General features: G+C 38.3%; 1 protein-coding gene across 4 annotated transcripts in view; it reads left to right on the forward strand.

Annotated features, from left to right (window-relative positions):
• The window catches only part of cita (citron rho-interacting serine/threonine kinase a), a 187,500-nt gene that overhangs the window by 139,202 nt on the left and 31,282 nt on the right, over window positions 1-17,016 (forward strand). For 2 of the 4 annotated variants that reach the window (XM_056457208.1, XM_056457210.1), the window contains exons 31-35: window positions 1,189-1,384; window positions 2,597-2,764; window positions 6,106-6,129; window positions 15,957-16,094; window positions 16,684-16,864. In XM_056457208.1, the coding sequence (XP_056313183.1) occupies window positions 1,189-1,384; window positions 2,597-2,764; window positions 6,106-6,129; window positions 15,957-16,094; window positions 16,684-16,864 (707 nt within the window). The remainder of the gene's footprint in view (window positions 1-1,188; window positions 1,385-2,596; window positions 2,765-6,105; window positions 6,130-15,956; window positions 16,095-16,683; window positions 16,865-17,016) is intronic. The other 2 variants (XM_056457209.1, XM_056457211.1) reach the window with 1 other exon arrangement.

Here is a 17,016-nt window from a genome sequence, read left to right on the forward strand (position 1 = left end):
TGCATGCTTCCTTTTCTTATCGCAAATTCTGTACTATAAAATGGGTCTCTTTTATTCTGTGTGGTATTAAAAAGGTACTTGAGAAGTATAACTGCAGATACCCTGTGAGAACTTATGCACAAATGCACACACATATTAGGGATGCACGATATTGAAAAAATCGGACATTAGGATGTTTTGTTTTACTGCTATATATATATATATATATATATATATTGCGATATGAATATAATTTTAACTGATGATTTGAATAGCTCAGCTTTGAAATATTCATTAATTTAGATCGACTAGGATGATCAATAAATTTTTTAAATGATAATAAATGTCAAGCAGAAATGAATAAATAAACCGCACTTTCTGGTTTTCTGGGGAGTCTTAAATTAAACAATCAAATGTAAAATCACATGGTCATTGTTGTATAAATTATTAAGAATAATAATATCTTTATCTTTTATAAATAATCTAATTTTGGCGACGCGGTGGCGCAGTAGGTAGTGCTGTCGACTCACAGCAAAAAGGTCGCTGGTTCGAGCCTCGGCTGAGTCAGTTGTCGTTTCTGTGTGGAGTTTGCATGTTCTCCCTGCACTCGCGTGGGTTTCCTCCGAGTGCTCCGGTTTCCCCGACAGTCCAAAGACATGCGTTACAGGTGAATTGGGTAGGCTAAATTGTCCGTAGTGGGTGAGTGTGTATGGATGTTTCCCAGAGATGGGTTGCAGCTGGAAGCGCATACAATGTGTAAAACATGTGCTGGATAAGTTGGCAGTTCATTTCGCTGTGGCGACCCCAGATTAATAAAGGGACTAAGCTGAAAAGAGAATGAATGAGTCTAATTCTGCGATGTGACTATTGCTGATACACACACTGTGATATCGATGCTCAAGCTATATATGGTTCAGCCCTAACACATATCGTATCTACACAAATGCACTTTTCTCCAAAATGTTGCATTTGTCATGTAATCTGTCAGCATTCACGTGTTGATATAACATGAACACATGAAAATAGAATAAAATGGCTTGGTTCTTTATTTTGATGTATAAAATGGTCATGTATTCCTAGCACAATATATTATAAGGGCCGTCAAGTTATCATTAAAAATGCTGGTGGTGGCTGGAAACTTTAAAACAGAGATAAAGGTAATGATGACCATTGGTTATCCTCTATAACGTGAGCTGCTCTGTGCTGCAGGGTATATTCGGGCGTCGCGGGCGTGAGGAGGTGGGCGTCACCGCTAACGGAGCCACCGCCATGTCCACTCAGCCTGCGGTTCCTCTGCAGTACAGCGACATGAAGGCAGCGCTGGAGAAAGAGAGATCCCGCTGCTCTGAGCTGGAGGAGGCGCTGCAGAAGATGAGGATCGAACTGCGCTCGCTACGAGAAGAGGGTCAGACAGGCACAGAGGGAGAAATGACACATCCATGCATGGTTTCCATCTTTGGATGGTTTAACATGACGGATTCTTTGACTGACTGACATATTTTGTGCCATTTCAGTGCAAATATTCACAAATTAGCTTAATTCATTATGTTTTTGACTACAAAAACCATTGATCTCTATTCAATTCATCTTTAATTGTAAATGAACACTTTTACAGTGTAGATTGTGTCAAGTCAGCTTCACATAGAAGTTCTAGTAGATTGAATCGGCTTCAGTCCAGTTTTCTCAGTTCAGTGTAATTTAAATGTCACTGCAATATTAAATGTCTATATGTATAAAATGGTCTCGTATTCCTAGCACAATATATTCTGAGCGCCGTCAAGTTATCATTAAAAATGCTGGTGGTGGCTGGAAACTAAAACCGAGATAAAGGTAATGATGACCATTGGTTATCCTCTATAATGTGAGCTGCTCTGTGCTGCAGGGTATATTCGGGGTATATTATATCTGTAATTTATATAAAGGAAACATGAGAGAAGCTAAGTAAGAGTCTCATGTCTTTACATCTTCTCTCTATAAAGTCATTAAGGACTATACATGATCAAAATAAACTCAAGTTTGTTGACATTTCTTCAATAGGCATGGACCGGTTTAAGATTCTGATGATATGATAACCTTGGATGAATATATATCACAGTATCGTGATTACTGCTCTGAAATTGAAATGTCCTGAACAGTGCAGTCGCTTCACTTTATATCCGCAGAAGAGAAAGATCATCTCCAAAGATGCCTTCTCAAGTTGTACAGACATCTGTATGTTTGAAACTAATGAAGACGGCAAAAGTCAATCATTTATTTTCATTAATTAAGCCTTTACTGCTGCAAACTATTAAAAAGAAATATATATATATATGTGTTCAATGGGGAAAAGAGTTGTTTATTACCCAGACATTTTAAAAGAGCATATTTTAGAGCAGTGATCACAATACTGGGATATGTTTATCCAATGTTTTCATATCGGCCCAAGCCTGCATGCAATATAAAAGCAACAATGACATGGTGTCATGTAAATACAATAAACAATACAAGACTGTTTAATTTGTTTAATAAAAATAAGTATAGACTTGTTCTGTGGAACTTTTAAAGGGAACGGTAGGGAAAACCTTGAATGTATTTGAAGATGCTGAGGCTCTCCTCTTTCTGTGTGTGTTTCTCTCAGCGGCTCATTTTAAAGCGCAGGAGCACGTGGCTCCGTCCACACCGGCGTCGGCCCGTCAGCAGATCCTCATGTCGGCCATCGTTAAATCTCCAGAGCGCCAGCCCAACCCCAGCAGCCTCCTCAACCCGTCCAGCTCAGCCCGTCGCAAGGAGAACTCCACACCGGAGGGTCTGTACTGCAACATCACTCAAACACACACACAGAAACAGCGCTCTGCATAAATGAGCACACCCCATTTTGGAGATTACTATTTTTCTCAGTGAAGATAGCCAAACACATTTAAATAAAACAGTTTTATTAAACAGTTATATGCATCAAAATAAGGAATAGAAAGATAATACATTACATTTTTGTCTTTGGTACTGACTAATCTAATGTATATGCACAAATATATTACTGTAAAGCATCCTGGAGAGAATATTAATGTTAAAGAGAGATCTGTTAGGGGAGGACTCATTTATGTTTAGCACCGTACACGCTCACTAACAAACAGTGCAACAGTGCAAACACACCTATGGTTTAATTCACAGGTCAGTCATTTCTGATAATACAGATCGAATCAAATCTTCATCAGTCTATATCTTGTTTCTGATTATGAACTGCTAGCTGAATCTGATGGCTCACGCTAGTTGGTCGAACTAGATCTTAAAGGAACAATCCTTGTTTTTGGTAAGTACACTCACCGGCCACTTTATTAGGTACACCTTTAGAACTGCCTTAATCCTTCATTGCACAGATTCAACAAGCTACTGGAAATATTCATCAGAGGTTTTGATCATGGTCAGCAACAATACTCAGGTAGGCTGTGGCGTTGACCTGATGCTCAGTTGGTACTAATGGGTCCAAAGTGTGCCAAGAAAATCTCCCCCACACCATTACACCACCACCACCAGCCTGAACCGCTGATACAAGGCAGGATGGATCCATGCTTTCATGCAGACCTCGGTTGTAATGAGTGGTCATTTGAGTTACTGTTGCTTTTCTATCAGCTGGAACCAGTCTGGCCATTCTCCTCTGACCTCTGGCATCAACAAGGCATTTGCGCCCACAGAACTGCCGCTCACTGGATATTTCCTCTTTTTCAGACCATTCTCTGTAAACCCTAGAGATGGTTGTGCGTGAAAATCCCAGTAGATCAGCAGTTTCTGAAATACTCAGACCAGCCCGTCTGGCACCAACAACCATGCCACGTTTAAAGTCACTTAAATCCCCTTTCTTCCCCATTCTGATGCTCACTTTGACCTGCAGCAGATCATCTTGACCATGTCTACATGCCTAAATGCACTGAGCTGCTGCCATGTGATTTTCTGATTAGACATTTGCGTTAACGAGCAGTTGGACAGGTGTACCTAATAAAGTGGCTGGTGAGTGTAGGTTGATTTTTACAACTCTCCTAGTGTTAAGCATGTGAGTTTTACCATTGTTGAATCCATTCAGCCCATCTCAGAGCCTGGCAGGAGTGCTTTTAGCTTAGCATAGATCATTATATCGGATTGGACCATTAGCATCTCCCTCAAAGATTGTTTGAATAACTTTGAATAACCTTGACTCTTTTGTAGTTACATTGTGTACTAAGGCAAATTATACTGCACAGCACCTGAAAATAACCCTCAGCTAAGTAGCTAGGTATCATTTCTCTGGTGATACCATTGCACTGCTGCAGTCATAGTATGACAGCAAAGTTCCTTTATTATCATGACAGAATAAGAGTATAGTTCCTATCAGTATTAGCCTAGAAAAAAGGATTTCAGTTTCAATTTCAGTCAGTCTTAGCTCAAGCTTAGGGTCAAGTTTTTAATAGCAGAATTATCAAAAATTCTTTGGTCATTTTTGACAGAGATGCTAATGGTCTAATCCGATTCAATGATCTATGCTAAGCTAAGCTAAAAGTGCTCCAGTCAGACCCAGAGATCAGCTAAAATGATCAATGTATTTACCATAGACTGTAAAAAGGTATTTACTAACATAAACAAGTAATGAGTAATTCATTTATTATAGATTTTTCAATTCTTCAATTCAATTCAATTCACCTTTATTTGTATAGCGCTTATACAATGTAGATTGTGTCAAAGCAGCTTCACATAAAAGGTCACAGTAAATAGGAACAGTGTAGTTCAGTTCGTAGTGTTTAAGTTCAGTTCAGTTTAGCTCAGCTCAGTGTGGTTTAATAATCACTACTGAGAGTCCAAATACTGAAGAGCAAATCCATCGATGCGCAGCTCTACAGATCCTGAACCATGCAAGCCAGTGGCGACAGCGGAGAGGGAAAAAAAACTTCACTAAAGGCGGAAGTGAAGAAAAAAAACCTTGAGAGAAACCAGGCTCAGTTGGGCACGACCATTTTAATTTCTCCGCTGGCCAAACGTCTTGTGCAGAGCTGCAGTCTCAGTGGCGGAGGCTGGAAGCTGGCCTCAGCGAAGACTTTTACCTGTTTAAGTTAGTTAATGGAAATAAAGTTGTTCATCAGTTGTTGATGTTAACTCACAGCGCATTAACTATTATTAACTAGCATGAATTTGGATGTTAATAATGCATCAGTAAATGTTGAACTATCATTAATAAATGCTGTACAAGAGTTGTTTATGATTAGTTCATGTTTGTAAATACATTAAGTTATGTATTTTAAAAAAATGGTAAAACTCATATGTTTAGCTCCAGGAGGACTCTGTAAAAAAAAAGTGTGGAGTGTTTCTTTAAGATAGGTTCACATTTTTCCTGATTTCTTTTGTTTTTTGTGTCAAAATAAATGTTTTCATGTCATCGTCCTGGGTCATCGCTCCTGATTCAGCTTGTCTAAACGAAAGCGTTTATGTGTGTGAGTGTGTGTGTGTGTGTGTATACAGATGAAGAATTATTAGCCCCCCTGAATTATTAGCCCCCCTGTTTATTTTTTCCTCCAATTTCTGTTTAACTGAGAGCAGATTTCTTCAGCACATTCCTAATCATAATAGTGTTAATAACTCATCTCTAATCACTGATTTATTTTCTCTTTGACATGATGACAGTAAATAATATTAGACTAGATATTCTTCAAGACACTTCTATACAGCTTACAGTGACATTTAAAGGCTTAACTAGGTTAATTAGGTTAATTAGGCAGGTTAGGGTAATTAGGCAAGTTATTGTATAATGATGGTTTGTTCTATAGACTATCGAAAAATATGGCTTGAAGGGGCTAATAATATTCAGCTTAAAATTATGTTAAAAAAATTAAGAACTGCTTTTATTCTAGCCGAAATAAAACAAATAAGACTTTCTCCAGAAGAAAAAATATTATCAGACACACTGTGGAAATGTCCTTGCTCTGTTAAACATCATTTGGGAAATAATTAAAGAAGAAAAATAAATTCGGGGAGGGGGGGGCTAATAATTCTGACTTCAACTGTGTGTGAGTTAAGGAGATGTGTTTGAGTAGTTTTGATGTTTCTGTCGGTGTGGTCCTGCACTCTTGCTTTCTTTCTGCGTCCTGCTCCATCAATCTGAGAGCTGTTTCTCTTCTGCTCTTTCAGAGAAGAGGAGGGTGACGTTTGAAAGTAAGTGTCTCTCTCTCTCTCCTTCCTCCTTCTCCTCTTCATCATCTCAGTGTGTTTCTGCCTTCATCTGAGGTCAGATCAGCATGCATCAGGGTCAGGGTTTGAGAGATTCACTGATCTGCAGGACTCTGTAAACACCAGACAGGAGGGAAAATATCACACACAGCGTCTTTGGATCTGGTGGTGTTGTTGCCTGTATTTGCAGTTAAATCTAAATGTAGTCCAAATAAACGTTATTAGATTCGATGCTGAAAATGATGTTGTTGCTCAGTATTTTTACCGGTCGCACTTTATTTTGATGGTCTGTATGTTGAATTTAAGTTGCATCTACATGCCAGCTAATTCTCATTAGATTATCAGTAGACTGTTAGGTTAGGGTTAGTGTAAGTTGACATGTACTTGCATAGTTTCTTCTAGTCAGTTAAATGTCTGTTTAGCAGCAGTATCAGCAGATATTAAGCAGACAGTCTACTAATACTCAAATGGACCATCAAAATAAAGTGTTACCCTTTTTACCTGCTTTTCTGTGCAACTGGTCAAATTAAGTGAACAATGACAAGACTCTTACTTGGCTTCTTGATTCCTCATAACACATTTGTGTCTGTTTTGAATTGGAAGAGACATACTTCCCACATGATTTTTATAGTCAATTCTGTAGTGTTTTTGGACTATGCTATAGTGAGGTGTATTCTAGTACAGTGGTCCCTCGCTATAATGCGGTTCACCTATGGCAGCCTCGCAGTTTCGCTGATTTTTTGTTGTTGTTGTGCTATTTGACATGCTTTGTTCTACAGTGCATTGGATTATTCGTCCTGATTGGCTGTAGGCCAGTGTCAATCAATCTCCTCCGTGCTGTGTCTCCTGCACAGTACAGAATGTATTCAGCTTGCCGAATTGACATAAATCTTTGATCGCTACCAGTGTTGGAGTGTATGTTTGCAAGTTTTCAAAACTCTTTGGTCCTTTTTGACTGAGATGCTAATGGTCTAATCCGATTCAATGATCTATGCTAAGCTATGCTAAAAGTGCTTCAGTCAGACCCAGAGATCAGCAAAAATGATTGAGACAACTAGTTAATGTATTTACCCTAGACTGTAAAAAGGTATTTACTAACATAAACAAGTAATGAGTAATTCATTTATTACAGATTTTATATGTTAAAGTTAATGGAAATAAAGTTGTTCATCATTTGTTGATGTTAACTCACGGTTAGCATGACATTGGATGTTAATAATGCATCAGTAAATGCTGAACTATGATTAATAAATGCTGTACAAGAGTGTTGGAGTGTATGTTTGCAAGTTTTCTCCACACAATGTCAACAGAAACGTTCTGGAAGGAAGATGTTAACCATCGCAAAAAAAGTTGAACTTCTGGACATGCTAATGCAGGGCTGTCCAAACTCAGTCCTGGAGGGCCGGTATCCTGGAGAGTTTAGCTCCAACCTTAATCAAACAAACCTAGACCAGCTAATCAAGCTCTTACTAGATATACTAGAAACCTCCTGGCAGGTGTGTTGAAGCAAGCATGGAGCTAAACTCTCTAGGACACCAGCTCTCCAGGACCGAGTTTGGACACCTCTGTGCTAAAGGTAGAAGTTATGCGGCTGTAGGGCGCCATTACAGAATAAATAAATGAAAATCAAATGGTTTTGGTTCCATTCTATAATACTAGACTTATTTTTCTTGGAAGGTTTGAACTTTGAGTGTTTAAACGAGAGAGAAGAGTGTGAAAACTCTCTTTATGCCTGTCTGGCTATTCAACCGAACCCGGCCCCCGAGGCACTTTTTTCCGGCCCTCCAAATAGTGTGACTAAGACATCAAAATAAATTTAGTTCAGTCGAAAAACAGCTGCTATAGTTATGAAGTGACTTGTATCTGCTCAATACAGCACGAGCTGCAGTTGAAGAGCGTGAGTTACCTGACATTAAGCGAGTGAGTGGCGCGAGCAGCCCAGTTGGATATGTTTGTAGAAAAGGTCTTTTTTTTCATTGCACTGATATGGTTAATAGGGACGCAACTATTAGCCGATTTCACTATTAACAGCGCTTTAATTCATAATGTTTAATTAATCGTAAAGGCTTCTCAACACCTCGTTTCTGTTACACAAACAAAACTGCTGCAGCTAAACAAGGTTATGCCACTTGTGGGCTACTCTGAAGTTTCGAGCTTATACTGAGGCTAATACGCACGCACATTGGATTAACTATAGCAGCAGGCCGTTCACATATTACGTCTTTTCTGTACGCAACTTCATTATTTTCAGTGGAGATGCGCGTATATTGGAAGCATACGTAAAGCGGACCGACGCACTCGTGCTCTTCCAGGCGCACACAGTAGAAATGATCTCACGCTGTGGTGGTGAGAGCTGTGTGTGGCTTTCAGTGCAATGTAAACAAAAGATACGTTAGATTAATTATTACAAATGATTAAAATGATTATGCATGCACGAACGCAGATAATAACAGCAGTTCATTTAAATTCTTAGCTAATATACAGCTTAAATTAGCATTAGACATTTATTTACATTGTAAAATTATCCCTCATGATTAAATCAAAAACTTTTTCATTTATTTTTGAGTCCAAATAGAGAAATGGACCATTGTTTGTTTTTATTCATATTTAGTGCTGTATTTGCTTACTGAGCAGCAATAAACAACACTTCAAAAAAATGAGCAGCTTTCTTGTGATTTTCTAAACTAGTAGTGTTTTGAATATAATAAATGCATAATAATCGTAATAATCGTGAAACCAGGATTATTCTTCAGACTATAATTGTACATCCAAAATCGCTGCATCCCTAATTGTTACGCAGTTTAAAACAAAACATATGAATGTGTCTGAATGTAGAAGAAGCCTACTTAAGCAATTCACTGCTTTTGCTGTGCTTTGAAATACAACATTTGAATATGTTTGTAAAAAAAGCCACATTGTACAATGCAGTGATATTATGTAGTTTCAAAATACAGTATATTAATATTTTATTGTAGAAAAAGCCAAAGTGGGTGTCTCAAGGAGCAAAAATACAGCATACGGGCTCTTATATGCTGTTGTGTCATCACCTGGGCCGGCGCGTCCATAGAGGCGACCTAGGCAGCCACCTAGGGCGGCAGAATATAGAGGGCAGTGTCCGCGACACCTCCCTCACCACCCGCATCCTCAGTTATATCCGCGACACTATATCTGGGCCTCACTTTGCTAACGGGTCACTTTCGTTTTCACTTTCGGATTGAGGGTGGTGTGATCGTCCTTTGTCTAGAGCGGCAGTTCAGCTTGCTCCGGCCCTGGTCATCACTCATATTGCAAGTCATATCTCTCAGGTCCCTCATTTGGGAGGCTTTTCATGAACTGGCCCCCATGACAAACTAATTGAAAAGCCCTGACATAAAGTGTGCCGTGAGGGGTTTTACAGCCTTAAAACATCTATAATAGTTATTTAAAATAAAGCTGACTACTTCATGGATTTCACCTATTGCGGGTTATTTTTAGAACGTAACTCCTCCGAGTAACGAGGGACCACTGTATATGTATTATATCTCCATGTTTCAGCATTTGTCGATAACTTTTATACTATATATATCAAAACACTTTGTTAATGGATGCTCCAGCATACTGTAGTATTAACTATAGTGAACTGGTAATAAGTTAACAGATAAAGGAAATTGGAATAAAGTTTTTTAGATGTTAGTTTCATCAGTATCATTCGTTTTTAGAATATCTAAAAGCTAGTGTGCAGCAAAACAGTGACAAAATTCATGTTTAGGAGATAAAAACCTGATATAAACATGTAAAGTTTGCAGTTTGTCATTTCCTCCTAAATGAATCAATTTTATTCATGTCATTTCACACTTCAGTTTCTCATCAAATCTTCTGACCAATCAAATGCTCTCTAGTGTCTGACATGCCCCGCCCCCTTTCTCTCACTGGCTGTTCATTTGATAAGCTTGAGCTCAACCACTCTCACTAACAGAGCAGAGATAAAACAACTCTCTGTTGGCTGTTTTTTTAAAAAGGGGATGGGCTACTTTATGCCCCGCCCTCTTTTTATGTTTCAGTTAAGATTGCGTCAAACATCCAATAAAAATGCACATTTCAAAGCACTGGACCTTAAATATAGTTGTTGTGTTACGATAGCAACTGTAGAGTCACCAAAACAGATTAATTCAAGCACCTCACTATAGTATGGTTCAAAAACACTGCAGTATTTACTATAACATACTGTAGTATTTGTTCATGTGGGTTTCTGAAACATGCAGATATTGAGTAAACCATACAAGTAGTAAACCAGTGTTTTTAACCATAGGTGTAGCTTGTGACTCTGCAGCCCGTCAGACAGGTATATTCATTCCCTGAATGTTGTGATGATGTGTTTTGTATTATTTGGTTCATATGCTGTAATTGACCCTTCGCTAAGCCACACTCGAAAACCGCCACACACCAATCGTGGCTTAGCAACCTTAGCTGCGCGCAGGAGGTCTGTCAAGCTTTCGAGCGAGGTAAACAAGACAAAGCATTGTGCATATGGATTGTTCAAATCTGATAGCCGGTATCCTAAAACTTTGGTCAGGGTGGTGGAATTTTTTTTCCCTTTCCAAAACCTAAAACTCAAGGGGAGAAATGCCAGCGTGGATCAAGCTGTGTGAGGGGTGCTAAAAGAGCAGGGTTAAATTGGTTTTGTTTTCGATATTCCTGACACATTCAGTGATAGACGGCAATAACTCACACACCCCTAAAAAGATCTAAACTGTGTTTTCTACATAAATACAAAGCAGGTTCTGTTTCCCAGCTGACTTTTTCTCTTTTTGTCTCGCTCGATATTATGAGCGCTGCTCTGTTTAAACCCTCGCAATAGTAGTCATGCTAATAGCAGTCATATTTCAATCTCGCTACGAGCTATTTGAAATTACATATCAACAGGACAAAACGGAGATGTGATCACATTATGAGCACTTGTGATCAATATACTTCACCTGCAGCTATTTTACAGTCATTTATATCCCTCGTGACCATGTCAGAGCTACAGTTCACCAATGTTTTCATCTGTCTTTTAGAGATTTAGTCATTGGTGATGACGTTATAGCAGGTTAGTGTCTGCTTTTATATTTGGTGCTGAATTAATATTTGCTTGTAGGGAAAATCCATTTGTTGACTTCTGCTATTTATACTTTGATTTGCATTTCAATTTAGATATTTTTCCACTTAACTGCAAATTAGAATAGAAACGGTATAAAAAGCACGCAAACATACTGACCGTTACAGTTAATGGACATTGTTATGGGTCAATGATGCTAATATTCGGCACAAATCCATCAATTTCCCCTTTCTAGCTGTTCTTTCTGAATGAATGATGTAGAAGCACTGTCCATGCGTGTTTCCTCATCGGTTAGTTACGCTATATTTCATTGCACAACATTAATCTATCAGGCTTTTTGGCTAAAAAGGGGAAATCACGGTTTAATTAGTTATTATTAGATAATTTTTAAACTTCACCTATCCTGCTGTGCATGAACTAAGCTGTTGAATGGTCAGCATATGAGGCGGCTAGGCTAACCTAGCTTCAATTTTGATCAAATTATTTTCTAATCTGTCGCCTATTATGTGGTGAATATACCCCTGTAATGCACACTGCAGTGCTTTTTTGTCTGGGTCTCTGAGATATCTCACCTGTTCACCAAAAATGACTAATTATATCCCTGGAAATGTCTGACACTGGCGCATACGTATTGTAATAGACGTGCCAGGCACGAAAGCTTGACATGCTGAAGCGAAGGGTCAATTCAACGCTCTTTTTGAAGTACTGCAACATTGCTGTAAACATGTTAAACAATGCATTATTCAAAGCTGGAAGCGCCTGTTATGGTACATGGTAAACTTGACAACTTGAACTTGTTTTGAATGGTTTGCTTCGATGCAACGACGCTCAAATTTACACTTATGTGTTCTTTTAGCACAATGAAAAGTGACGTCTTATGATATGTAAAATAAGGAAAGCATACAGGCTGTGCTTTATGCATCATTTTGAGCGGGTCACAAAAAAAATCATATAGTTTTATGCAAAAGTTTGGCCACCCCTGATCATTTTCATAATTGCAAGCCATAGTACTTATACCCTAGGGGAAACGCAACATTTCAGTTCTGACAGAACATTTATTTAATCAACAGATGCAGTGCAATTTAAGCCTCAATCACACCTCAATCACATCAATCTTTTGTTGAGCCATCTTTTGCTGAAATAACAGCCTGTAGATGCTTCTTATAGTCAAGGAGAAGTCCCTGAAGTCTTGCTGAAGGCATTTTGGGCCCTTCTTCCTTGGAGAATTTCTCCAGTTCAGTCAGGTTTGATGGGTGCTGAGTGTGAACGACCCTTTTCAAATCAATCCATAGATTTTCGATGATGCTATAGTCTGGGGACTGGGATGGCCATTCTAGATCATTGTATCGTGTCTGAGCCTGAACTCCTTGGTAGATCTGGAATTTTGCTTTGGGTCATTGTCTTGCTGAAGCATTCAACTCTGGAGTAACATCAGCCTCTTGGCTGATTCCTGAACATTGTTCTTCAGAATCTGCTGATACTGGGTGGAATCCATGCGACTGTCAACTCTGACAAGGTTTCCAGTACCTGTGCTTGCCACACATCCCTACAGCATGTTGGACCCTCCACCGTATTTTACAGTAGGGAGCAGGTTCTTCTCCTGGAATGCTGTTTTCTTCTGCCTTGCAAAGCGCCTATGGTTGTGGCATCTGTCCACAGTATGTTCTCCCAAAATGATTCAGGCTTGTCCAGATGAGCCTTTGCATAGTTTAAATGACTCTTCTCATTGTCATAATGCAAAAAAGGCTTCATCTGCATCACCTTCCATTGAGCTGTTCTTTGTGGACCGTGCACTGGACAGTCGAACAATGTACAATGACTTTATCAGCAGCAAGATGTTCCTGGAGTTCTCTGGAGGTGGTCTGTAGTCTGTCTGACCATTCTAACCACTCTTCACCTTTGCTTTTCAGATATTTGTCTTGGTCTAGCACATCATTCCTGCACCAGAACTGTTCCTGTGGCCTTCCATTTTCTTACTATATTTCTGACTGTGGAGATAGAGACTTTAAACCTTTATCATAGCTGTTTGCATCCTTCTCCTAACTCATGTTGATGAATTATCCGAGTGTTTAGGTCATTAGGAAGCTCTTTGAGGTTCCTATGTTGCTGCTTTCAGGTTCACAATAAGGAGAAGCACAACTAGCAATCAGCTTTCTTAAACATCTTCTCCATGAGTGGTTGCTCCTGTGTTAGGGTTGTTCACTGAGTCACTCAAATCAATGTTGTGTTGTAATCAGTCAGCATTAAGTGACTGCAAGTTTTAAAACCCACACAAAAAAGAGGGTGCCCAAACTTTCGCACAGTCTACTTTTTAGTTTTAATGTAATTTCACACATCTCAATACTGCTACTCTACATATTTCTGTCTGAAAAACATGCCATTATCTTTCTCTAGAAACCCAATGGCATTTCACTGTGATCTTCTCTCATAAAGAAAGATCGCATAGCTATGCAGCCACAGAGGGGTGCCCAAACTTTTGCATAAAACTGTATGCTACATGATGCAGGTATGTCTTAATTTTTGTTGTTAAATGAAATATATTAATATAAGTATTTTATTTTTTATTTTTAGTTTATTTTATATAATTGAAATTAAGTTATAGGCTCAAAAGTAAAAACTTATAGTGTATCAAGGACAAATCTGAACCAAAAACATTATTTTAGTAACGATGTCATTTTTTGTTTACATACAGTATACCTGCTTAGGACTGTTTTGACTGAGGAAATCCGTCTGTTTCTCCAGTTTAAATGAAAAGTGCATGCAGTAAATGAGCTTCAGACTGTCCTCATGTCCTCTGCTGCATGTCCTTTCACTGCACTGACTTCCATACGATGACTGTCGATGAGTTTATGTAGTGCATTTGTCTTTTATTCTTGAGCGTACAGTGCTGCATGTGGCCGTCTGGGCTCTCGATATCTTGTTTTGCTCAGAGAGAGAGAGAGAGAGAGAGATGGACAAGCTGCTGCTGCTGTGTGATTTTAGTTTAAGGCTGCTCAATTTGACATCATTCATGCTGAGATGCTTAAAGGAATAGTTCACCCAGCAAATTTAACTGACTTATTATGCTCCTTTGTACAAGATATAAATGCTTCTCTGATGTCTCTAGAGTGTGTGTGACGTTTCAGCTCAAAATACCACACAGATAAGGGTTTATAATTCTCTGAAACTGACCTTTTTGGCTTTAATCCTAATTTTGGTGACTGTCGCTTTAAATTCAACTGAGACTGCTCTTTTCAGAAGAGGACTGCCTGTGTGTCAGCATAGTGGCAGATTCAAAAACGAAACTAACGTGCTATGCTAATGAGAGAGATGGTCACTAGTGGGCGGGGCTTTCCCCCTCTGATGACACGTGCAAGTCAAAGTGTTTCTGCAGACTGTTTTTTATCAAGTCTGATTATAACAAATACAATGAGTTAATTTTTACCAATAGAAGCTGGAGATATTCACACACTGCTGACACACAACTGTGTTTAAACTTCTTTTAAAAGGGATTTTTGCGTAATAAGTCTCCTTTAAATTACTCAATAATGTACTCGCCCTCAAACCATCCTCAGTGTTTCTGACTGTCTTTTGTCAGATGAACTCAGTCGGAGTAGTTTTACATTTTATCCTAGCTCATCATGCTGTATAACGATGTAGGAGAGTGACTTTTTTATTTTATATATATATATATATATATATATATATATATATATATATATATATATTTATTTATTTATTTATTTATATGTATATATGTGTATATATATATATATATATATATATATATATATATATATATATATATATATATATATATATATACGTTTATGTAACAAATATGTCTGCAACATTTATTAGATTTGCTTGGAATATTTGTGAATGTGTCCAATAGACCGACAGAGCGGCATTACTGAGTCCTGAAGTAAAGTGACACGGCTATAAATTCCAGCAAGATAAAGTCATTGTATGCAGAGCCATAGACCTTTAACTATAAATAAAATATAATTATGGAAACTGTGTTCATCTTAACTGAAAGCTACATCATGTTTGCTGGCCTCATGCATCAAGCACCTGTCAGTCAGTCAGTCAGTCAACACGTCACTTTAAAGGGTTAAACAAATGAAGCACAGCACTACTACGATTACAGAAAAGTTTGCACTGTTATAATTCACTTACCTGTTTAAAAAAGCGGCTGAATGTTTTGAATGAGAAGCTGTAATGTAGCCGTGGCGCTATGAATTTTGGTGTGGTGCTTCGCCATGGAAGAATGAATGTAGCGGAAACCATGTATATAGTATGATTTTGAGAGTATATAGTAACTAAAAGCTTTAAACATGAGATAAAAAAAAACTTTTATTTTAGGTATTAATATTATAATATTACTTTAGTAACTGTATTGTAAATAAATAATTTCAATAATATTGCTGAAATTAATATAAAAACCAAATAAAGAAATATTCACACATATTTACATCAGTAAAGTAAATAAATAGACTCAATAATGGGCTAAACAATGTGTGAGTTTTGTGTTGGTCTATGTATGTGTTTAATTGACGATATACACTTTTAAAAAAAACTTCAAAATAAAAGTCACTCTCTAAAACCATTATACAGCTTTAATAAAGTCATATACACTGAGGATAGATTGAGGAGGAGTTAACTGAGTGATTTTCATTTTTGGGTGAACTGTTCCTCTTGTAATCTACACTAATGACTAATCTGTGTGTGTCTGTGTGTGTGAATGTGTGTATAGAGTATGGACGGCGTGTAAAGGAGAGAATGCACCACAACATCCCTCATCGGTTCACAGTGGGTCTGAACATGAGAGCTGCTAAATGTGCCGTCTGTCTGGACACCGTTCACTTCGGCCGACAGGCAGCCACCTGTCTGGGTACGCTTTTAATATCTATTCTGGGAAAATTCACCCAGACTGCATGCATTTGATCAACTATCCAGTAGAAACTGTGATAACACTTTATACAGGGCTCATGCAGTCCTGGAAAAGTCATGGAGTTTTGACACAAGGCATTTTCCAGGCCTGGAAACGTTTTGGAAAAACAAATAAACTCCAAATGTTTTAGAAACATCATGGAAATCTGATTAACAATTATCTGTGTGGACTTGAATATACAGTTGAATTATGAAACCCCCTGTTTATTTTTTCCCCCAATTTCTGTTTAACTGTTTTTCAGCACATTTCTATTCTATCTAATATATAGAATATATCTAGTCTAATATTATTTACTGTCATCATGGCAAAGATAAAATAAATCAGTTATTAGAGATGAGTTATTAAAACTCTTATGATTAGAAATGTGTTGAGAAATATCTCAGTTAAACAGGAATTGGCATATAAAATACACTGTATGGTAAATAATAATGCCTTCAACTGTGTGTGCAGATGTGCAATGATCATAAGTGTATGTAAAATGTGCAAAAACGTGTGTCTTGTACTAATGTGTGTGTGTGTTTTCCTCCAGAATGTCACACTCTCTGCCACCCCAAGTGTTCCCCGTGTCTGCCGGCCACCTGTGGTCTTCCTGTTGAGTTCGCCACACACTTCTCGGAGGCTCTGTGTCGGGATAAGACCAGCTCTCCCGCTCTGCAGGTCAAGGAGGCGTCGGGACACGTGCGTCTGGAGGGCTGGATGAAGCAGCCCAGGTCAGAATATCACCACCATCATCATCCTCTGCGTAGCAGTTCTATTATTATTGGCCCGCTTGAGCTGAATCTGTTGTTGAGTTCTTGAGAATAAACTGTGTGATGTTTTCTGTAAAGGGTATTTCCTTATCTAAACATACTGTGATGATGAG

Source organism: Danio aesculapii, chromosome 5 (assembly GCF_903798145.1).
Source record: "Danio aesculapii chromosome 5, fDanAes4.1, whole genome shotgun sequence".
NCBI lineage: Eukaryota > Metazoa > Chordata > Actinopteri > Cypriniformes > Danionidae > Danio > Danio aesculapii.